The 25,638-nt window shown below is 37.9% G+C and overlaps 1 protein-coding gene across 1 annotated transcript in view; it reads right to left on the bottom strand.

Moving 5' to 3' along the window:
- The window catches only part of LOC111148642 (unc-79 homolog, NALCN channel complex subunit), a 240,028-nt gene that overhangs the window by 175,630 nt on the left and 38,760 nt on the right, over positions 1-25,638 (bottom strand). Inside the window, exons 3-7 of the mRNA XM_022505392.1 lie at positions 20,989-21,293; positions 17,634-17,804; positions 8,473-8,565; positions 1,501-1,556; positions 632-761 (exon numbers count right to left, since the gene is read on the bottom strand). Of these exons, the coding sequence (XP_022361100.1) occupies positions 632-761; positions 1,501-1,556; positions 8,473-8,565; positions 17,634-17,804; positions 20,989-21,293 (755 nt within the window). The remainder of the gene's footprint in view (positions 1-631; positions 762-1,500; positions 1,557-8,472; positions 8,566-17,633; positions 17,805-20,988; positions 21,294-25,638) is intronic.

Below are 25,638 nucleotides of genomic sequence, written 5' to 3'. Positions count from 1 at the left end.
AGCTAGGTTGGGAGGAGGTTAGGCAGGGGCATCAGAAACTTCGTTGGCCATAGGTTCCTTCTTTGATTTTACAACATGTCAGCATAAACAACACATAGGACCTGACGCTTGTTTGTTTTCTGGTAAGTATAAGCCTTTCCATTCAAATTTAGTGTCTATTTCTTGGTTATTAGTTATACAAATATTCACTGATTGTTGACTCTTCCTGTCCAATGGGACTCGCAGGGTCACTTAGTTTTTATTTAGCATATGAACTGGTAATGTCGAAAACGCAAGTCTTCTTGTCTGAGCAGAATTAGCCAGTTGGGGTTTTGCCCAATGGTGGGCACATCTGCAGCAACCGTCATCACTCACACCTCTGATCACGGTTAGCGATAGTGAGGACCCCAGGCCAAGTGTACGGCGAGTGAGACCAAGACTTGACCAATTTGCCAGGGTGTCATAGAAGCTCTTGGAATCAATTTTCTTTCATGTATTTTATACCACTCAGTTTCAGAAAGGGTTAGTGACAATATCTAAAGGCACATAAATATAATCCAGCCAGATTTTTAAAAAATAATCATAAGTCAGTGAGGCAAATGTGGCATAAGAGAAATAAAAATGGGGCATGACAGGGTTCTTGCCTCCTTACCTGTATACTGCAAGCCCCTGTATTCACTTATTGCCCCAGGAGGCTTTAAATTGGGCCAGTAATGGAACAGCATTTGCACAGCAGGAGGTTTCACCTGTGAAGGCCCATAGGCGATCACATACAAAAGATCCTAAAGGAAACAGGAAGCATACTTTGACTTAGTATCATCAAATAAAGATGAGACTAGCTCATTCAATATTACCAGAGCAGTGCAAAATCCAATAGAAGAGTTGGGTGGTTCCTCCCCCACCACCTCACCCCCTCCCTCCAATCCCTCCCTCCTTCCCTCCTCCCCCTACCCCCCCACTGTGATCTCATCATCGAGGTATGCTTCTCAGATGAGATTATATTAAAACATTATTTTTTATTATTTATTTATGGGTCCTATAAATAATCACCTCCCCTCCCCTCTAGCTAAAGATCAAAACTACACTGTCTTTTAATAAATTCTTCTCTACTCAGGATAATGTTAAAGGAAGACCTTAGAATAGCATGAACCAGTTTGTCAAACACTGTGTTTTTCAAATATTTTCCTAAAATCCATTTCTTAACAATCCACATTTCCTATTTGAAAGAATACAGGTTTTTTAGCAACATGTCAAATGAAATAAAATTGCCAAGTAATATAACATTTGCTGAATTCTGATAATAAGAGATAGTCAATTACTTTTTCTGTCAGGCCACTGTGTTCTTCAAGTATCATTTCTGCCTTAAATAATAAACTAACCAGGAAGGAAAGAATTCCAGGTTCTGCCACACCGAAATAATAAGACACCAATAAATCTGACCTGTCTTAATAGGCAAAATATTTGTACTCCGTTATACAAATTGAGTTTGTGGCTATGAGTTAAATTTGGCCCAAAACTTACTTTCCAGACTTCTTGCTTATATTTCATGAGGCATTCCAATAATTGACAATGATACACTGTAAGGAAGAAAATATAATTTGAACACAAATTGTAAACATCAGATAAAATATCCTTTTAGATATAATAAAATATATTAGAATGACTTTTCATCTAATCATTAAATTAGAAGTTATTTACTTCCAAAAGAATGAAACTGGACTGCTATCTTACCCATACATAAGAGTAAACTCAAATGGATTAAAGACCTACATGTGAGACCCAAAACCATAAAACTTCTAAAAGAAAACATAAGTAGTATTATCTTGGACATGGGCCTGTGCCACATATTTATAGAAAGGTCTCCTTAGGGGGAGAAAACAAAAGCAAAAAATAAAAAACTATTGGGGCCACACCAAAATAAAAAGCTTTTTGCACAGCAAAGGAAACCATCAATAGAACAAAAAAGCAACCTACCAAATAGGAGAAGATATTTGCAAGTAATATCTCTGATAAGGAGCTAATATTCAGAACATATAAAGAATTTACATAATTCAATGCCAAAAAATAAAAATAATCTGATTAAAATATGGGCAGAGGATTGAACAGACATCCAAATGGCCAACAGACACAGGAAAAGATGCTTAACATCACTCATCATCGGGGAAATGCAAATCAAAACCACAATGAGATATAACCTCACACCTGTTAGAATGGCTAATGTCAAAAAGGCAGGAAATGACAAGTGTTGTTAAGAATGTAGAGAAAGAGGCATCTGGGTGGCTCAGTCAGTTAAGTGTCTGCCTTTGGCTCAGGTCCTGATCCCAGGATTCTGGGATCAAGTCCCACATCAGGCTCCTTGCTTAGCAGGGAGCCTACTTCACCCTCTGCCTGCTGCTCCCCCTGCTTGTGCTCACTCTCTCCCTCTCTCTCTCTTTCTCTAACAAATAAATAAATAAAATCTTTAAAAAAAGAATGTAGAGAAAAAGTAATACTTCTGTACTGTTGGTAGGAATGCAAATTGATACCATCTCTATAGAAAACAATATGGAGTTTCCTCCAAAAATTAAAAATAGAAAAATACCATATAATCCAGAAATTCCATTATTGGGTATTTACCCAAAGAAAACAAAAACACTAATTCAAAAATACATGTGCAGGGGCGCCTGGGTGGCTCAGTGGGTTAAGCCTCTGCCTTCGGCTCAGGTCATGATCTTGGGGTCCTTGGATTGAGCCCCGCATCGGGCTCTCTGCTCAGCGGGGAACCTGCTTCCCCCCCACCCCTCTGCCTGCCTCTCTGCCTATTTGTGATCTCTCTCTCTCTTGCTCTCTCTAAAATAAATAAATGAAATCTTAAAAAAAAAAAAATACATGTGCAGCCCTGTGTTTATTGCAATGGTATTTACAACAGCCAAAGTATGGAAGCAATCTAAGTGTCCATCAATAGCTGAAAGAATAAAGAAAATGTGGTATATAACATATAGTGGAACATTAGTCATAAAAAAGAATGCAGTCTTGCCATTTATGACAACCTGGATAGACCCAGAGGCTATTACACTAAGTGAAATAAATCAGACAGGGAAAGACAAATGCCATATGATTTCACTTATATGTGGAATCTAAAAATCAAAGCCAACAAACAGAAACAGACTCATAAATACAGAGGACAAACTGGTGGGTGCCAGAGGGGAGGAGGGTAAAGGATCAGCAAAACAGGTGAAGTAGATTAAGAAGCAGAAACTTCCAGTTATAAAATAAATAAGTCATGGAGATGAAAAGTACAAGATAGGGTATATAGTCAAAAATATGGTAATGATATTGTATGGTGACCATACTTATCACGGTGAGCACTGAGTAATATACAGAATTGTCAAATCACTATGTCATATACCTGAAACTAATATAATTGTACGTCAGCTATATTTCAACAATAAAAATTTTTAAATAACAAAAAATTTTAATAAAATAAAAAATTACTCATTTCCTTTAAGTTTTCATACATTTCAAAAATCATGTGAGCCCTTGACTTTACCAAGCTTTTTCCTAAGATCCTTCACCTTATTTACAAAAGAAATGGTAAGGACAAGCCCTAGTAATAGTAATTATATAATACAAATTTACATCAATGTACTCAAGAACTACACAAGAACAAAAATTGCCTTAGAGGAACACTTACTGGGTGTTCATTATGTGTCAGGTATTGTGCTAAGAGCCTTATATAATATTATCTCATAACCACCATGTTGCAATGAGGAAACTTATTTGGCTTAGATTCCTATCTTGCCCAAGTTTGGAAAGAGATAGCAAATGACAAACTGATGGATTAGCATGGGAACCTTTCATCACTCAGGCACCAAGTCCACCTCACTGAGGAATTCTTAGGAGCTATGAAACAGCAAGCTTCTTTGGTTTGCCCATGTTTACTTGGGAAAAGAAAAATACCTCCACCTAGTCAGAGACCTGTTTCATATCCTTCCGAATCTGTCATCCAACCCTGTCATAGCCCGAAGTTGGTTTCACCTTGGTCACTGATGACCTCTATGTCATTCAATTCAATGGATGTACTTCAGTCTGCCTCTTACTTGACCTTCAGCAGCATTCAGTGCTGCTGACCCTTATCTTCTTTTCAAAACACTCTCTTCCCTCAATTTCATAATTAGTCCTCTCCTATTACCTGTGGCAGACACTGTTGTTGCTACTCAACTACTATCAACAACCCTTTCTTCCTTGTTCTTCCCCCAATGCACAGACTACAAAGCAAGATACTTCCCCAGAGCCTCTTAGAGCTAGGGACGGCCAGGTGACTCAGTTCTGGCCAATAAGACCTAAGAGAGAATCTGCTGGGAAGGGGGGGAACTTCTAAAATACTTTTTCTCTGTGAAAAAAGAGGCACAACAGGAGGCCTTTCTCTAATTACCCTGATTGATCATGTTACCTGTTTGTGGATATGATTGTGTGAGAATAAAACAACCCCAACTGTGGCAACCATCTTGCAAACCTGAGGGGAAGTCCAAGAAAAGCACAATGGCACCATCTCAGGCCCCTGATACTGTGGCGCTGTCTGTAAGACTTCCTACTAAGTAAACAAAATAAACAACAAACGTTCTTGTAGTTCAAAACTTCTGTTAGTCACCCAAACACATCCTAACAGATACAACCTCTCTGCCTGCTTGACAAGCTCATCATCTCCCACTGGACCATTTATCCATTGCAGTTCCTGAAAGCCTGATCATAAGCCCACTCCACTTTTCATTCTGTGCTCTCTCCTAAGCAATCCCACATTCATCCCACAACTTCTGGTACCATCTATATACAATTTAATAAAGGCCATTGGACACTTATGTGTAGGTTCAAAGTTCATTACTGCAAGCCCAGAGCTCTATACAGAGTTCTGGGCTCATAATACAACTTCCTAATTATTGTTGCCTCTTTTTTTTTTTTTTTTAAGGAAGCTGATTTATTTGCATTTTTGTGTTTTGGACATATAAAATTGAGATGATGTGTGAGGTTTTTTCCCCAGTTTGTGATAAAATTGACATAGAACACTGTATTAGTCTAAGGTATGCCATCTCCTCTTAAACATCTCAGAGATACCTCAAACACAATGTCCAAAACAGATTCAAAAGGATCCCTCAGAAGCCTGGTTTTCTTCATCCAGTGTCTCCTTTCTCAATGAACAGAACCACCATGTATTTAGTTTTGCAAGCCAAAAATTCTGATATGTCACCAAATCCCATCAATTATACTTTCTAGATACTTTTTCACAGTCTCAATTGCCCCTGCCTTGTTTACATGCCCAGATAAACGGCATGGCTCCTTCTGGATCAATCTATATCTACTCTTCATAATCCATTCTCAACTACAGTCAGGGTCACACACACACAACCACACTAAGTCCTCTAGTGCTTTCCCATTGGACGCGGATAAACACAGGACTCCCAAACAGAACCCACACATCCTGCGTGTTCTGGCCCACAGACGCCCCCAGTCTCACCTCCCATGAGACAGCCCTCACTCTGAGTTCCAGCGATGCCAATCTTTTTGTCCCACCTGCTTGCCAGGCTTCCCGCTGACATATGAGACTCTTCTACCTGAATCCCCCACTCCCCTAGGATGCCCCACCTAGGATGGTACTCATCCTTCAGTCCTCAGAGAAAAGGCTACTTCCCCAGAGAAGCCCTCTCTGACCTCTTCCATAAAAGGAAATCTCCTTTTTTTAGGGGCTCATTGAGTTAAGTACATCTTTCCAAGAACTTTGTCACAGCTGAAACTTTACATTTGGTTTTCTTTCTTTTTTTTTTTTTTTTTTTTTAGAGAGAGGGAGAAAGACATGGGGGGAAGGGACAGAGGGAAAGAGAGAATCTTAAACATGCACTATGCCCAGCGAGGAGCTGTATGCAGGGCTTGATCTCACGACCCTGAGATCATGACCTGAGCTGAAATCAAGAGCCAATCACTTAACTACGGACTGAGCCCTCCAGGCACCCCTTCACATTTGCTTTTGTAATTACTGAATTCATGTCTTCTCCCACCACTACCATGTAAGTTTCATGAGGCAGGGGCAGAGATCAGTTCTGTTTTGCTAACCATGATGTCTCCAGTGTCTGGCACAGACTAGCTATTCAGTGACTATTTATTGAATATATAAATAGTCCTCTAGAATTGGAATTTTGTTCTTCAGCCATCAGTGTGTTCTCAAGTACAGATGTTCCTTTCTCTATATGTCTGTCCCATGAACCCAGTTCAGAGCCGTCCCCTGACTGCCTTATGAACAGACCTAGAAAGTCCCTTTGTGTAAATTTCTTCAATCAAAACTTTATCCATATTTTAAGACCCATACTTGCTCAAGTGGCACGAAGATTTCCCTGATCATTTCAATCCATAGAGTTCTCTCCCTCTGATGAATTAATACTACCCACAGTATTTATTTTGTACTTTTCAAATACACCTTATATTATAAATTAATGATTTCTGTGAATATGCCTAATATTTCCAATGAGTCATATGCTCCATAGAAAGCCCCATATCTTACACTTCTGGATGGTTTTCACAAAGTCTAGCTCAGAACCGTGAACAAAGAACTTACTCAGTTAGTTGAACAAGGCCTATGCTCTACCCTTGATATGCCATGGGCTACAAGGACCTAGCTGCCACTTGCTGCTTCCCCCAGAAAAATTAAACAAATTGAAGCCCTTAAACAAATTAAACAAAATGAAGCCCTCTGGTGGGTATCACCTCAGTCTTAACCCTTTCCCCACAACACAAGACCAGCTATAGGTCCTAACTGTCATTTTTAGCACGGAATAGCAGGCGCAGACATTCCCCATGAACAGATGAAGATACAGATTTGGAAATAACAGAAGTAATGCAGTCAGATCATAGTGGTTTCCCAGCGCAACATCCAACTCCAAGAAGAAAATGGCAGATTGTCGTGGTTTGCACTCTGCCCTTGACTGAGCATTTACAATGCGTCCGTCCCTGTATGAGGCAAGCACTTCACATACAAAGGCTTATGATATTTTAAGGCACTGTAGGAATAGTTATTCCCACTTTAGAAATGAGGAAACTTGACCTTAGGGAAGTTAAAAAAAACTTGTGCAACATTAACACTAACTGGCAATTTACTGGGGAGCTCAGAGATGAACCCACAGACCTCTAACCTCAAAGCACACGATTTTAGGACCCCTGCTTTACTGCTTCCCAACTGAGAAACTAGGACCAAAGCCTCAGGAGGAGACTTCAACGTACTAGACTGCGAATGAAGGGTGTTTTCAGAATATAATATATAATAAATATAAATGACATTTTGATGGTCCTCTAAGCAAGAGTGAGATAGGAGATAGGACTTCCAAAAATTATACATTTGAATTACTCATACAATGACTCAATTACTCAAGGTGTTTCATATTTAAAGGCTAACACTCCAAACGAAGAAGCATTAAGATTTAAACATGGAACATTTTTTTCTGGGCACCTGAGAGGCTCAGACTCTTGATTTCGGCTCCAGTCATGATCTCGGGGTTGTGGGATCGAGCCCTGCCAGGGGCTCTGTGCTCAGCACAGAGTCTGCTTGAGATTCTCTCTCCTTCTCCCTCTGCCCCTCCTACCCCCTTACTCTCGCTCTCTGTCAAATAGTCTTCTTTTTAAAAATAAAACATTTTTTCCTCATCCTGCATCAAAAACTTATTATTTACAATGAAATTAAGTAGAAGGTTGAAAAAAGTGGTTGGTTCACTTTCCAAATCAACAATAATCAAATTGGTTCACTTTCCAAATCAACAATAAATGAAAATTAAAACTGAGTTTACATCTTAGTATGTGATGCCAATAGTCAGCCCCTTTTTAGGTCAGTTTCCCAAATTTCATATGTAGTTATACCAATGAACAGAAACAAAACCTATCCAACATTACTACGTATTGAAGAAAATACAAGTCAAAACAACAAGATATTATTTTTTTGTCTGTCTAACAGAATACAAATTGTACATTATTCAATGACAGGTTACAATGTACTCTCACACATAGTGACACTATTAAATTTTTTTCAAGTCCCTTAATTCATTAATCCCTCTTTTATGAATTTATTCTAAGGAAATAATCAGAAACATAGTAAAAAAAATTATGTTCAAGGATACCTGTGTGGCATTAGAGTAGCAAATTCACAAAATATTACCAGTAGTTATCTTCAGTCACTTAAATCGCAGTGATTTTTACAGTCCTAACTTAATTTATTCCTATACAACTGTATTCAATTTCCAGTCAATTTCCTAAAATTGTGTCCCCAAACACTCTAAAAATAATCAATCATCAGCAAGATTACTGCTAATAACAAAGACAAGGGGAAGTTATTTCAACTCAGAAGTCTGTCTTGTAACACATCTCCAGTTTTCTATCCACCCAGAGGTGATCTCACCTGAGATTTTCTAGCCTACTCGTTTCATATCTTGTTTAACAATTGTTTTTTAATTCAGTCAAGCCACTCGAATTTCCACTGACCTGGGTTGGATGTGTATTGCATTGCAATCATAAGCATGGATGATGCAGACAGATTAACGTGGGCAGGAACGCCTTCTCTCCTTGAGGAACCCACTGAAATAAAACGTTATTTCATTAGGTACAAGTAATCTCTATGTATACTTCTTATTTTACATATAGTGTGAGAGCTGAGAAGACACTGTTTTTTAAAAAGTCTCAACCCATTCAATGGATGCTTTGCACAAATAAAACCACAAAACATCTGTCCTAGCATAGAAATGCCATGATTGTCATCATCAATAACAACATTTCGTGGGAATCTACAAGGAGCAGAAACAGTGCCACCGTGTGATGCAATGGATTTATCAGAGATGTACTTAGATGTGATCTCTGCTCCCAGGATGTTTATATCTAGGTGGGAGAGAAAGAAAAAACAAAATCTTCCACATGCCCAAATATAAAGGCATGTCAAAGGTTATCCCAATAAAAGTAAAAATAAAAGGTTTATTTATTTTGAAACAACTTGAATGGGTTAACTTTTGGAGACACAGATTAAATAACAGTCAGCTTATAATGGGGACCTTATTAATTCAGTCACACACACCAATTTCAAATAGCATATTATAAAAAATTACATATTAACTTTTTTAACATCTTTATTTTTCTTTCAGAAAAATTACATATTAACTTAAAAATTATTTTCAACTCTCACAGATCATGAAATAATTTTATTCAAATCTTCACATGTAAGTCATCAGCAGTATCTGCATCACCATGAGAATAACTTTTTTAGCTTTCCAGAGCTTACCATCTCCATATCCAACCAAGCTGTTTGGAAGAAAGCACTTTTTGAATCTGTGAGGACCACTGTCACTGAACATTTTATCCTGTGCCACAAGTATTCAGTCACACAGCAAGCTGGTTTCTTCAAAACTCATCTCACAGCTGTGTATCCGTGGTCTCCACACGATAACCACTTACATCCTGCTTTTAAGACATCTTTAAGTGGCTTGTTTACAATGACATCCAACACTATATTATATTTCTTTCTCTCTCTTTTCTAGTGGCATAACAGGTAACTCCAAGTAGCATTCAAAACTAGCACCAATGGGGGTCATTCAAGATAATACTCCAAAGAGTTGTTTTCTCCAAAGAGTACTCTATTATTCTATCCAGTAATTGAGAGAGGGCTCCCATAGGAGAAACTTCGAAAGGACTCAAATAGGGGCGCCTGGGTGGCTCAGTCAGTTGAGGGTCTGACTTCTGCTCAGGTCATGGTCCTAGGGTCCTGGGATCAAGCCCCACATCGGGGTCCCTGCTCAGTAGGAAGTCTGCTCCTCTCTCTCCCACTCCCCTGTTTGCGTTTCCTCTCTCACCATCTCTCTCTCTCTCTCTCTCTGTCAAATAAGTAAACAAAATCTTAAAAAAAAAAAAAAAGGACTCAAATATAAAAGGAATTCCTTTTCTCAGGGACAATTGCAGAAGCAGGGGAAACCTTTCCTTATAGTTAGGCTTGAGTGACCAATTGTCAAGAAAGCATGAACAGAACAGCTTCCAGTGAGTATGACAACCTCCATCAGCCAGCTCTCAATTTCCTACACACAACAGAGGAAAGCACTAATGTGGGCAACAACAAAAAAGCAGATGACCCACAGATCTGCTTTATTTTATTTTACACTAAAGTGCAGTACGTGGAAATCTCACCTCCATCCATAAAGAATAAGGCAACTTATAAAAGAACACATGTATGAAATAGCCATTAAAACACAAATATAAGATTTGTCATGGAATGGAGAACACAGAGAAAGTTTAACATGAGTCTATTCTTTTCATTGGATGGAAGACTTTGAGCACAACACTGGATGGCGACCTTTACAACAGCTTTACAGAAATAAGCAAGCAAACAAAACAGATGTATCCTTAGTTTCATTCAGGTTCCATTTACCTGAATTTGCTTTTATTAATCACTTGCAGCTGGGCTCCTGCTACGTCACCAAGCAGGCCAGAGTCTGGGAGAGAAACTAGTTTGGCTGTGCGATATAAATGAATATTAATAATTATACAAAGATATGCAGATCAGGTCAATGCTCTTGGAGGGTAAAGCTGGTCAATCAAGTGTGATTAATCAAGGAAAGAACTTTGAGCCAAATCCTAAAGAGCAAGATGCAGCCGCTCTCAGACTTCAGCCAGGGAGCTTGTTCAAATTCAGCTTTGGGGCCCATATCTAGAATCTGACTCCATCAGCTTGGAAGCAGAAAAGCTTTAATAAGCACATCAAGTAGTTTGTTGTTGTTGTTGTTGTTGTTGTTTAATGTATTTGACAGAGAAAGAGAGCAGAAGCAGGGGGGAGTGGCAGAGGGAGAAGCAGGCTCCCTGCTGAGCCAAGGGCCCCATGTGGGGCTCCATCCCAGGACCCTGGGATCATGACCTGAGCCAAAGGCAGCCGCTTAACTGACTTAGCCATCCAGGTAGCCCACATCAAGTGGTTGTGACACAGGCGGGCCCTGAGCCTGGTGGCAGGAGCATTACTAGAGGGGAAATAGGAAAGGTGTGCAGGTGTGTGAGGGAGAACTGGGTGGCCCTGGGCCCTTCGTTTAAGGGGGACTGGAGGGTGGGGAAGGCAATTCTTGTCTCTGACATACTCGTGGAAAAATAATTACATATATTTAAATAATCACATATATATATATATATATATATATATATATATATATATATATATATATGGTCCTTTTGGGATAAGGGTTTTCACCACTGTTGAAATTCATCTGAAACTTTTTGATAATAAACATTTCTTAAAAAAATAAATAAATAAAGGCTACCATAAAGGGAGCTTGTGAATCCCTGTGCCTGGAGGCCTTTAAAAATGGGAGAGATGCCCAGAATGTCTTGATGATTTAGGTGAGTTCTATTTGCAGTCGAGCCCAAATGGCTCGACGACCTTTGGCTGTCCCTTTTACCCCTACAAATCCATGCTTTCCCTCAAGTGTGGTCAACCACAAAGCCAAAAGCATTCCCCCCGCTCAAACCCTAGGAAACTGGCTCCAGCACCTCGACAGACAGACACGGCCTTGCAGTTCTTAGCCTTATAACAGACTGGGTAAAATCACCACAATTCTAATTAATAAACGTGCACAGGCACACATCATTTATTGAATCTTGCTAAAAAGGCATGCATGATGTAAACAGATGTACGGCTTGTCCGGCTTGTCCCCGTGAGGGTATATAAAGCCAAAGCACCATACAGCAGAAGGAAGAAGAGAATTAATAAGAAAAGTAAAAAATAAAATAAGTAAAATAAAATAAAAATAAAATAAAATAAATTAAATTAAATTAAATTTAAATTAAATTTAAAATTAAATTTAAAAAATAAAATAAATGTATTTATATATTTATATATTTATATATAAAATGAATATATTTATAAAAATAAATAAATAAATAAAATAAAAATAAATAAAAATAAAAAATAAGAAAATCTTACATCTAATATCGTGCTCAGGAAATACAATTACAAGTTCTAAGGCCTATTTCCTGATCCTCCCGGCACCACCAGAATAACGGTTATCAGCATCCCTTTCTTCTATGAGCAATAACAATTCCTTAATCTGTTCCTGCATTTTATAGTTCCTAATGTACTATCAGGTATAGCTCTTATATGATTCTCACCAAAAAGAAAGAAATAAGTAGGGACGCCTGGGTGACTCAGTCGATGACATGTACAACTCTTGATTTCACTCAGGTCATGATCTCAGAGTTGTGAGATCCAGCCCATGTCCGGCTCTGTGCTAGGTGTGGAGCTGCTGAAGATTTTCTCTCTCTCCCTCTCCCTTCCCCCTCCCCACCACCATTTGTACTCTCTCCCTCTCAAATAAATAAATAAATAAATAAGACTTAAATAAATAAATATATTGGGGAAACCATTTTATAAAGAGAATCGGATTACTTGCATGAAAGCACCAACTTAATTATTAGCCCAAGTCACTTGACTTCACAGGCAACACTCTAGTGACTTATTCATTCAAAATTCATTTAAAAATTCAAAAAGTATTTTTTTCATACCCCTACATACCAGGCATTTTTCTAACCCTAGAGACGCAGCCATAAACAAGACAGGCAAGCCTTTGTCCTTATGGAGCTTCGATGCTCAAGCAGTATCATCCAATATGGTAGCTATGGGGCACATGTGGCTATTTAAATTTAAATGAATTCAACGTCAATGAAATTACAAAGTCAGTCTCATTAGATTCATTTCAAGTGATCAGTTGTCGTATGTGGCTAGTGTATTCCCATGGAATTTTATAAAACATTTCCATCATTGCAGGAAGTTCCATGGACAATGCTGTTCTAGAAGAACAAGCAAACAAATACCCATGAAGAAATAAAGCAGGGCACAGGAATAGGTAGAAAGTGATGGAAGGTCTTGTGTTAGCTTGAGGGTAAGGAAAGGCATCTCGAAAGGTGTGACATTTGAGCTGAGACCTAAGAAGAGTGAGGAGGAATTGTATGACCATTTGGGAGAAGGACTACTGAGACAGAGGAAAAGCCTCGTGTCTTTATGGAACTGCAGAATGGCTAATGAGGACAGCACGGGGTGAACACACAAGAGGCAGTAATGACGTAGTAAGGTGGCAGCAGTGGCCAGAGCACACAGGGCCTTGTGGGCAAGGGAAGGACATTGAATGTGACTGGTCAGAGTGATGGAACATGACAAAGGAAATGACGTAGTCTGGTTTACATGTTTGGAGCATAGCTCTGGCTGTTGGGTGGAGAACAATTGTAGGGTGGCTAAGAATAGATGCAGGGAGATCAGCTCAGAAACTACTGGATGGGTCTGGGTGAGAGATGGTAGTAAGGAGTAGTCTGAGTTGGAATACATTTAAATAAACCCCATCAACCTTATACTTTTGTAAGGGGTAAAGGTAAGAGAATCGTCTGGGAAGAAGAAACACAGTCTGGTGCCATACAGTAGAACCACTTCCTGTGCTTTGCCAGATTGCACTGCTCACATTAGCAAGTGTCTTGTTTCTGTAAGCAGAGGGATTTGTGTTCCATGAGTTAGGGTTTGAGCACAAGATACCTATGCCTTCAGAAGGGCATATCAATTCAACATAAGAGGAAGACTGAGACACCATGACCCAAAAGTCAGCGCAGCATTAAAAGATGTGCAGACTGCTAGATAAATGAAAATCACAGAGATAAGATTGCCCATCAACAACTTCGAGGCGGAGGAACTTGGCTGGCTCAGTCAGCAGAGCACGCAACACTTGATCTCAGGGTTATGAGTTCGAGACCCATGATGGGTGTAAAGATTAGTTTGAAAAAAAAATTGCAGAAATGCTCTGTCAGATCCTATGAGACCAAAGCCTATTATAGCTATTATTGTTTATTATACAACAAATTCTAGGGGGAAAAAATCCCAAGCCCCAGAGGCTGGCCCCTTTTCTCAAGCAATATTTAGGACAATAAAACTTCAGGACATGTGAATTTGAGCAGGATACTGGCATTAGTTGCAATGGTATTTGACCCATCTGTCATATGTCTATGGGTTTGGTCTGTTCTACATTTGTCCAACGTGATACAACAGCTAAAGGCCATTCCTGTATGTTATCTCACGGTCTTCACAACAAACACAGGGTGTAGGCGGGGAAGATCATGATTACTCACAATTGTACAGCTAAGGAAACTAAAGCTTGATGAGGTTAAGAGATCTGCCAGGAATTGAAGGACTAAACAATTTAGCTTTTCTGTTTCTATTCCAAAACATTTCCATTGGTTGAATAATAAAGCTCTTACAGTACAGTAAGGCCTACTTTATAAAAATGATCATTAGCTAATAAGGCAGGTTTTATATACAGAAGGCTATTAAAATGTCATCAATATGTTGTGTTGGGTTCTCTTTTTCCTATATATTTATTAGTTTTTGGAGGATCACAGGAACATCACACACATCCTCTGTAGGAATAGTAACTGTAGAACAAAAATGATCCTAGAACCAGATACTCAATTCAACCACATGATTGCTTTTAAGTCAATGCAAAGATCTGAACGAACCTCTGTTTTTCCTAAGGGCAGGTGACTTTGAGGAAATTTGAGTTGCATGACACTGCACAGTCTAGGCTACCAAGATACACTAGAAGGGTCTTTTACTGATATCATTGCTCAGGCTTATTACCATCTTTGAAATAACATAGCCTACATCAGTTATTGTCCATTTGGGATCAGCTTTTCTCTTCTCTGCCAACATCCATATCATCTGCCCAACATCCATATTTCAATTTGGTCCACAAATCACAAATTTCTTATTGGAAAAAGAGAGGTTTCCATGGTGAAATGCTAATGACTTTTTCAATTCTTAGTAATCCATATATATGTATGTATTTTAAATAAAGCCTACTGCACACACTTGGAATACAGAGAAGAATATCTGTTTATGGAAGGAGTTAAAAAGCAAAGGTTATGTCAAAGGAAATTTTTATAATAAATTGCAGTTTCCTCTGCAGCACCTCAAAAGGAGTTATTTAAAACAAAGGCATGGTACTTGGTTTATTGACAAAAATGACGGGAGGGCGTAAGGGAGAAACATGCATCGCCCTTACAATGACAGAGCTGTGATGCTCCGTTAGACCCAGCTCAGAGCTCAGAGCTTCATATTCTAGGTTCTTAATGATTCAAACATTTAACACCTGAAAAACTGTCCACATTGACATTTGACCTGGCAAACACCACACCGAGCAGAGAAAAGCCTTCTTGTCTTGATGACTTTTGTCAAGTACTCAGAAAATGCAACCTCCTTCATCCTAACCTCTCAGTCCTAAAATAAAAAGATTCTGGAAGAAGTTAAATGCCCCTCTCTCTGTCTTGTTTTGGTCGGGATTTCTAGACACTGAAACAACTTCCAAAGACAGAAACAACGTGGATGCCAGCAACAGACACATACTCTCAACGTCTGTTCATTTTCACGTAATTAATCAGGAACCCACTCCCCTTTCTCTTTGAGTCTGTGTCTTTGCAAAAAAACAAATACAAAAGAAATACCTGAATTGTATAATAGAATGTGCCTTTAATATTACTACCATTTACTTTCAAAGATTTAAAGGTGTCGAAAACTGGCTATTCCTCAGTCCATTGGCCTGGTGATGAGAAGCCGAAGTCAGGAGTAAGAAACCAAAACCCAAGCGACAAGGTAAATGAACTAGATCAACAACTGGGTTAGAGGAATATATGTGCCTCTTACATAAAATAAAATTGATGTTATTTAACCTAGAATTAGTAAGCCAGAAATAACCTTAGAGATGGAACATGTTTTCCAAACCCCTCCTTTACAGCTGGCAAAACAATGGAGTCCCAGAGACATAAACACCTTGTTCATAATTTAAATGAGCACCAAGTCACTTTAATACTTTATTACTTTTATTAATACTTTAATTAAGTATTAAAATTCACGCAAATGTTATAAACTCAACTTACTATTTTATTCCCCTCGGGTGCCAAGGCTCACACATTTAAAAGGATTCTAATGGGAATATAAGGCATGTTTTGGGGTCTGTGCTTTAATTAAGTAGAAATTAATGAGGACTAAGGATAAAGAAATAACTAGCCAGTTGTCACAATGTTTGATCTGCGTAAAGCATAACTTCAGGGACCTGATAGAGTCAATGACTTTCCCTAAACTATTAACTTATTCCTAAGAAGAATTAGATTAATGATAACAAAGGTACACCTCACCTGTAATTCTTTAAAAAAATAAATAAAAACAAAACAAGGATTTCTATGCCTAAATTTAACAGTGAAAACAACTAAACAATTCTGAGATCCGTAATCGTAAATGAAGTCCTTGTCAGGTCACACAGAACAAAAACAAAAAGAGAGAGGGAGAGAATGATCAAATATTCTATTACTTGAACCATATAATCAGTCTGCTTATTTTTTTGAATAGCTATATAATTTAGATAGCCGTCAGACTCTTTGCTGAAAAAACATGAAAATTACAACTCCAGAGCTAAAATTAAGCTTAACTGTAAACCAAGTAATGGAGCTTAAAGGTACCTATGTTTACCAATTATTATTCCATAGCAACAAGCAGCAAGTTAAATAAGATCAAAGGGACCTGAAATTAAAATGGTGAAAAATGATCACAAGGAATGGAATATGACTAATAAAAGTGTTGAAATGGAACAAGAGTTGAGGGAAGGAGAGACATAAACTAACACTTAGCACTTAGCACTGTGTCCCAGGTGAATCAGAAACCTGAACCAGGTATCCCAACAACCCAGGTAACTAGTATTATTATGCTCATTTTACAGGGAAGAAACAGAAAGGTTAGGTAACTTGCCTAGGGCCACACAGCTAGTTTGGTAGCACAGCTGTTGATACGAATCTAGATGTGTTTGACTCATAAATCCACCATCTTTTCAGGTTACCCCCTGAAGTAACCTCTGGATTCATAACCGATTTCTTTAAAAAATACTTTAAAAGAATGGTGATCATAAAGACCACAACCCAATCTGTTTTTTCTCTTTGCTCATGTCAGAAAGACTACAGAAATAAATCTATAAAAGTGAAATAGAATTCAAGTCAGCTCCGCATTTATAAACAGAATGGGTCGCAAGCCTTAGCTTCTTTCAAAGTGTTTTCATAAGTTTTGACTCACTTCATCATCACAATATCCCTGCAAGGGGAAGCTCCTGCTGACGTCATTCCCCCCAATGAGGCGTCAGCCACGTGAGCAGCCTGACACCACACAGTACATTTACCAAGGAGCTGAAACTAGGATCTGTATATCCTGACTCTGTCTGTTCCTCTTCTCATCATACCCTTCTGCCTTCAGATGCAAAAGATAAGAATTTCTATACCCGAGACAACACTCCCTCCACCTTTTATCCTTAAGTGACAAAAATACCATAATTTCTATGTAGGTAATATAGACTTCACCTTGATATGTGTTCTTCCTATTCCTTAAGACCAAATTATGCAAATAAAACAATTTCAAGGTATCATCATCATTCATTTCTTTGATTCTCACCATAATAATATGCTGAAATGACAATTTAAATCACAGCACCTGTATACAGCAAGTGATTCCATTATAATCTTGAAAATCTACAGCCTAAAACAGCAAAAGCAATTTCTGTTTGTACAATACACTATAAGAATCTAGTATTAGGTAAGATGGAACTTACATATAGCCATTGGTAGAAAAGATGTGCTAAGATATTCAATAATATCCTTGTGCAGAAATGGAGGAAAGGTAGCTAACGTTGATATCATCGTGTAGGGCAAAGTACTCAGAATATCATCATTGAGAAAGGGTAGCAAACATGTAGTTGTATAAAATATCGACTGTCCAAGATCTACAAAACAAAAGTGAGTAATCAGTCACGGAATATTTCGCCACTTAACAAAATATGCTAATTCTACATTTTAAATTCTTATGAATTGGCTTAAATTATAACCATCTCTCCCTTCCTATTAAGAGCTCTGAGACATGATGCCCAGTGACGTGCATACACAGGATTAGCTCGATATATGACTGCATTAAGACAGATAAATACCTAGTTCATGAGCTTCTCCTCAACCCTTTATCAGTCTTCAGTAATACTTGGTATTCATATTATTCCTGGGTTTCAGAAACTAAAAGTGCTTTCCATGTGATCATGAACCCTGAAATATCCTCTAGCAATCTTATCTCCATTACATTTTATACATGATAACTATGGCACAAAGCCATTAAATTATTTTCCCACTGGAAGTTTTAGAGAAGTCAAGGGAAGGACTGGAAACGAAACCAGGCTATCTCTGCTCCATCAACCAAAGCACACTCTTCCTACATCCGGAGTCTTGGGCAATGAGGGAACATGTGCCTTCCAACACAGCAGCCTAAAGGAAGCTGTAATGACTCTCCGTTCCCCTGTGCATCTCATTATGAATTATCAGGGAAGGACGTGCCACCTAATGATAATCTTTCCACCAACACTTAAATGGGGATAGGAAGAGTACCTACCTCTCTTCTAGAAGGACTGTTAACAAGGCTTAAATGAGATTAACATATTCTTAACACAACACATAATGTGTGCTCCACAAGTATTAGTCATTTTTATTAATACGAATAATGTTACTATTATTACCTGCACAAGGAGTAAAAATAGAGGACATTCACCAAAAAAAAAAAAAAGAAAGAAAGAAAAACCCCATAACTAATTAGCTTTAAAATGCATCTATACCAAATCTTATTATACTAAATATATCTTTTGATAGTTCTGGACCTCCCAATAGATGGGTTACCAGTCAAGACTTGACAATGAAGACTTTGGTCAACTTGCTATCCATTCTAAAAGAAAACTATTAGATTTGTTGGTTTTGCAGCTTCTTTACCTTCTTCATGCAATTCCGATGTCTGATGTTATTTCTGATTAGAATTAATATGCCATCTCAACAATCACATCGACTGACAACACAGAGGACGAGGCCACAGGGCACCCTGGCGAGCAAGGGTCACTCAAGCTTGGGCTCAAGTTGATGAGACGTAAGATTCACAGGTGTTTTACTAAGAACTAACTGAGGCTATGCATCAAAGACACCCAACTACACTGTAGTCTCGTTACAGAACACTGGTGCGGAAAGGGGCCTGGGAGCTAGAATATTTTTCAAACGAGGAAACCAAGGCCCAGAGAAAGAACGTGATTGCCCAAGATCACCCGACAGGTGGTACCTGAACTGTGACAAGAATGCAGCCCTCGACAGTGTGCAGCACTGCCCCCCATGAGGACACAGCCTCCATCCCTGGGGCAGTGGTTCTCAAACTCAGAATACAAAGGAATCACCCAGAGAGCTCATCAAAAATCTCCATCCTCAGGACACACCCCTCAGCAATTCTCAGTCCTAAATCCTGGTTCGGAACCCAGAATTAATTCCATGTTCAAGCTCCCTCGGGGATTCTGACATGGTGGAGAAACCCTGCTGATCTGCTTTTTAACCTCTAAGGGATAGTCTAGTGAGTTTTTTCCTCTCCTTTAAGCTCTGTTATGCAGAACAAGAACACAGTATATAGATAATAGTGAAGAGTAAAGTCGCAACACAGTTCTGTATATAAAAACAAATATATAAATCATGCCTCCTGAAATTGTCATAACTTAACATATTAATTGCACTTAAATGGGTTGTGTGAGTTACCAAACTGAATGCTTTTATCTTAATCCAGGGGCTCTCACACAGTGGCCCACCCCAGGACCAGGCAGGTCTAGAGTGACCTCACAGGACTGGTTGTCCCAAAGGTAAGGTACTGACAGGCCCACAACCACCATGGTAGGCTCTGCCAGTCTTATGTTCAAAGAGTCGTCTCCTTTAAGTTCTGAGAGGGGATGGGATCCCAGTGAAAGTGACGAGGCTTAAACAGCTACAAAATGATACAACAAGCAAATTTACACATTTGTACATTTTTAAATATTCACTATAAGATAGAACTGTAAATATAAGAAGAAACAAATTGAGTAGCATTATGTCATCATTTTTATAAAAGTATATTTTTTAAAAATTTTTTCATGAGGAACACATCTTACTAAATAAAACATTAAGCATTCTCTTAGGAGAGTTAGCCACAATTCAAAGGTAAAATCACCACCACAATCCACCCACTTCCCAAATTCCAATTTTTCTATGCAGTGAATCTTTGGTTATCATATTTCCAAAGACAAAATTATCAGCGCTTTAAAGTTAGAACAAGTGATATTTTAAACGTTCATTCTCTGCAAAAATCCCTTCTCTTATTTCATGGGTTTTCCATGTGATTCTCAAAAATATAATACTGAATAGTTAAGCCAGAAACATTATGATATTATTGTACTCCTTTTTATGGGTTAGAAGAATCTGGTAAGCAAGCAACATAATGACATTGGCTAAAACACACTGTAGAAAGGGAAAGCATTAAGAAAAGAAGCATGCTTTTCATAGGAGCACCACTCATACTGTATAGTAGGTACCATATATAGCTTAGAGCATCACTATACACTCTACCAAGGGCCAACATTTTGTAAGTATTGATGGCTAACAAAATTTAGAAGTGTTCTTAGAGATTTCTCCTTATTGAAACTCCCAGGTTTAAAAAAAAAAAAAAAAAAACCAACAGGAAAAATAAGTCTCAGGGAGATTCTGTGATTTGCCCCTCAAAAATCACAGAATTAGTAGGTGGATTTGACCTGCTCTCCTTACATTTTATTGGGGGGGGGGTCAAGTTTTAAATCTTAGCCATAATTTCAACAAGAATCTCCATGACAAGCAGATCAAAAAGGTAAATTTCCATTAGAGCCTGAATCCTCTTTCCAGCCTATTTCCCCTAAATGTAGGCCCACCTGGATAACATCCCTCTGGCCATAAAAGAGGGGGAAAAAAAAAGGCAGGATGGGAAACACCATAATTAAGTTTCTGTGTAAGAAAGGCTTTAGCCACACAAAGACCTTTCAAGCAATTTATTCCAATAACAAGTCTCCAGCACCCATAAACATACATGGACATTCTCAAAGGTTCTGATTAAATGCTCACCATGTTGGCCATGCTGTAGTAAAGGAACTAGATCCAGGAGAGTCACCAAAGTCACGTAGAGGCCTTGATAGTCCAAAGAAGGGTAGTCTGACAAGTGAGCATCACGACTCTGCAGGCCGCGTTCAGAGGGGGCCTCTCGCAGGACGCTGTAAAGGAGGGAGCGAGTAACAGTAGGGTTGATGGAACTGACCTGCGGTCTTAGAGATGGGGTGAGTGGGAATGGCACAGGAAAAAGACACATGGTCATGGGCACTGTCAAATTGGAGGCATCTTGGTTTTCCTTCTTCCCTGTGCGGGACAAAATGCTGTTGGGGGGACAAGGAAAAAAAAGAGACAACAAAGACACAAAGAACAGCACATTACATTGAAATGACACTCTAAAACAAATAATAAAACTCCAGATACATCCCACATAAGATGCAATGGCTCCACCAGCTGTGTGTGCAAATCGAGTCTGGGTCGCACAGCTTCGTGCTCAGAGAGGTAACCAATAGCTCGAGGGATCGTTTGTGGAAGTTGCATTGCATCTCATGTGTTATCTGGTTAGTAAGGAGCAAAAATATAAAAATGCATGTTTCAGTGCCAAGCCCATGTTTTACAGTTTGTCAAGCTGGTGAAGGAGAGGTTTCCTCGAAGGAAAACCAACGGCTTTGCCTAATGAGTCAGGGCTTCTATTACTAATGGAAATGAGCTTTCAAAGCAAAGGAAGTTTTCAGCAAGACTGTCTTAATCACGTAAGTAAAAACCTGCAAAATATAGGTATGGCACTTGCAGAAACATGTTTTAGCAAAGAATAAACATGTGTGTTTATTAAGAAGGTCTTAAAAATCACATGTTTATTGCATCAAAATAATGTCTATATGTATATTATGATACTGTTTCATGACATTCTGTCAGTATCATTTGAGATAATGAAGTTTAAACAGGCATATGAATTTAGAAATAATACATATTTCTAAAATGTTAGCTAAACTACATTGGAAAAGCTATAAAATAATATATAGTAGATGGTCTGCAGCATATGTTTGTGAACTAATGATAATGGTTACTTATGTGTGTGTTTTTTTTTTAATTTTGCATGTTGGGGAGGAAACATTTTATTCTACGAATACAAAGAGTGGCTTATTAAACAGTTACCTTCAAAATTCTAAAGACTAGGCAAGCAGTATCTGTCATAAAGCTGCACATCATACAATAAGATCTCATGTGTTACTGCTGCTACTTACGTTATTATTCAACAAAACTCACTAAACACTAAAGGAAAGATAATTTAGAGAGTTAAAAAAAGTTTAATGGGAATAAAAATAAACTCTGGAAATAAACTGGCTTTCTTTTAGCCTTCCTTTTTAAACGAAAATGTTTTAGTCAAAGCAATAAAGCAGAAGAGTTGTTAATTTAAAAATAGAAGACATGACTGCTTTGGCCAGATGTTTAGTGTTTTTAAGTTAGGTTATACTATTTATCATTAAAGACAATCGCTATACATTATAATGATAGTATCTGCTGCACTTACAAAATGTTTTTATATTGTACACTTATATGTTATTCAAAATGTATAACAATTTATAAATGTTTCATTACATAAAAATAACCTTGTTTTACACTTAACTCTATATGCATCAAACATTACTAAGTTCTTAATTAATGATACTACATTTACCATTTTTACAGTGGTGTCAAGAATTGGTTAGTGTCAGGCATGCTTGCTATTTCAAGTTTACATTTATTTCTATTTACTCTTAGTGCAAAATATGTTACAATGTAAGAAAAATGACTACATGCTTTTTATTTTCCATGTGCCTAATTTACCTCGATTTCCTTTGTCTTCTGTTACCCAATGTCCAGGGAAAAACAATTAATAATAATAAAGATAATTTCAGAATAGTTATGTAATACTTCTTAGCAAGAAATACCTTAAGATTTAGTGTAATTTTTTTTTTTTACTTTTAACGGGATTAAATTTACCTTTTTTGGTGTGTGATGTATTTAACTTAAAGTAAGCTTACACTTTACAATGGGATAATATCAACATTCCAGTACCATCAGATTTTCCATCAAACTTGATACTTTCCTCATATAACTTGATTACTCCTAAAAGTACCACCTTTAAATGTTATATTCTTGCTAAGCCCAGTCACCAAAAATCTGTTTTAATAGAATTCTATCCCACTGAAAATTCCTTTAGAATCACAACAGATGTTAAGTCAGAAATATTATTTCCCAAATTTTAGCCCTAAGTTAGCCTACTACCAGCATCATTTCAAAATTACAAGATGCGGATCTTATAGAAGTGATATAGAAAAACAACATTTTGCCTTAAAGAATAAAATCAGCTATATATCATATATTAATGTTGTCCTTTAAATTAAGCACAGTTCTGTCATCAAACTTTTCCTTGGTGGGGGAAATATAGTACATTATTTTTTTTCAAGTATATTTTAGTATTGTTCCAAAGTTTGATATAATTTAACAGACACTAGTCAAATCGACTTTGGAGACTCTGTTTTGGTATTTTTCCCTTCCTGTATACATAGGGTTCCCAAATGATAGCAGCAACAAGTTCATACATGCAGGGAGGGAGAATGTCAGCATTGAAACAGTAAAACTTCTCTCTCACTGCCTCTAGATTTAATAAGTAGGTGAAGTTGAGGAAAAAATGGCTGAAGATGAGTTATCCATGAAACCAGTTTTAAATCACCATTCATGTTTCAATGTAAGGAAATGTTTTCATTTGTGGAAAAACTAAAGAAGGGCTCATGAATCAATGTACAATGCATTGTGATTTTATGATGTTTTGTGAAGTTTATTCAGAAAAAAAAAAACTTATTTCCCCAACCAAACTGTCTAACTTGGGAATGATAAAATCATCTACCCCATCTAAAATTATTCCCCAGAGGTCTGTACACCCAACCAAAAAGAATATGAAGAATGCCCTGCTCAGAAGAGTTTGACCCAGCAACCAACTTTTCACCTTTCCTTTTCCCTCCTGAGATCCTCTTTATCAAATATTTACTTCCAACATCAAGAGGAACCAAGAGAAGAAAACCCCTGTGGGTACAGAGAAAGATGAGAAGTTGTCCTGAGGTATTATAGCACAGAAAATTAATACATAAAATAAACTTTCTATAAGATTACGAATTTTGACATTTGGATTGAATCTCTCTACACTAAACAAAATTTATTTTACCAAGCTATGCTCTAAAGCTACTCTGTAGATCTCAAATCAATAATTAGAAGGTCTATGTTTTCTTCCTAAGTAATTAAAAATTACAATTCAATTAAGATTTTTGAACTGAGACTAGAATCCCTTTTCAAAATGTATCAAAAATTTTCTAAAGAGTTAGCGACAAGTAGCTTTCCTCAGACTTAATGATTTTTAAGAAAGACTTCACGTGCTAGCACCTTGAATGGCACCAGCAGAAGATCTGGGGGAAGGAATTCCAAAAGACCTAGGAAGACTACAAACCTTTAAATATTCTGCGAGGTAGGGGAAAAGATTCTTAAAGAAGACGTTAGATTTTAAATATGGCCCCAGAATGCTTCCAGTGTACAATGGACGGACTCCCCTCTAGTTAAGGGGGATTAAAGTAGATGATCTTCATAGGTCCTTCTAATACTAAAAGCAAACAAAAAACTAAATTCTGAAGTTCTGTGTAAAGTGCGTCTCTGTTCCCATACTTAGGTCCCTGCTAAATGAAAATGAGTACAACTCAGCACTCAGAATTTTACCTGGTACCCCAGGTCACCATTAGATAAAGTAAATGCTCTAGAAAGACTGCTGCAATGGACAAAACTTGGACAAAGTCAACACAGTTCAACAAACATTTACTGATCCTCTTCTAAGAACCAAACTCTGCTCTATGCTCAAGGGCTAGTAAGATGAAAAATGCACAGGACTCACCTTCTACTAACTGAACCCCATGAACTTTATTGTGAGTCTAATTAAGGGCTAAGTGGGCATATGTGGACTACTCAATGCTGATACAGTCAATTATGGTAACACAATCTCTCCTCTCCTGTGCATTAGATTAACTGAAGTTAAACACCTAGGCTAATCTCTGCCTTTGGGAAAATGTACAAAACTCTACTGAAATCAGTAAGGGTTATATGCCATGCATGAAAACCACAGGACTATTACTCTAAAAATGCAATCCTGACTCAAATGAAGCAGCCAGTACTTAATTTTGCAGAATTTAATAGAAATAATAATAATTCTGGGGTGCCTGGGTGGGTCAGTGGATTAAGCTGCTGCCTTTGGCTCAGGTCATGATCTCAGGGTCCTAGGATCGAGCCCCACATCAGGCTCTCTGCTAGGTGGGGAGCCTGCTTCCCCCTCTCTCTCTGCCTGACTCTCTGCCTACTTGTGATCTCTGTCTGTCAAATAAATAAATAAAATCTTAAAAAAAAAAAGAAATAATAATAATTCTGACTTCCTTGAGAATATCCAAACAGGAAGTCAGAGGGTTACTCTGTGAGAATTCATCTCTAATTCTTTCTTCATGTTTCATTCCAAGAATCTGGATTCTGAAAGCAAGAAGTGTTTCTGAATGTAAAAATCAACGAAAATGCAAAGGGAACCACCTTGTTAGTAAGTAGAAAATCTTACTACACCAAATACCCAGGCCATCTCATTAGTCTTGAACTAACAGT

The sequence above is a fragment of the Enhydra lutris genome, unplaced genomic scaffold (genome assembly GCF_002288905.1).
Source record: "Enhydra lutris kenyoni isolate GAN:26980312 unplaced genomic scaffold, ASM228890v2 scaffoldscaffold20, whole genome shotgun sequence".
Classification (NCBI taxonomy): Eukaryota; Metazoa; Chordata; class Mammalia; order Carnivora; family Mustelidae; genus Enhydra; species Enhydra lutris.
Note: the sequence above shows the minus strand (reverse complement) of the source record. Positions and strands in the feature narration are given on the sequence as shown.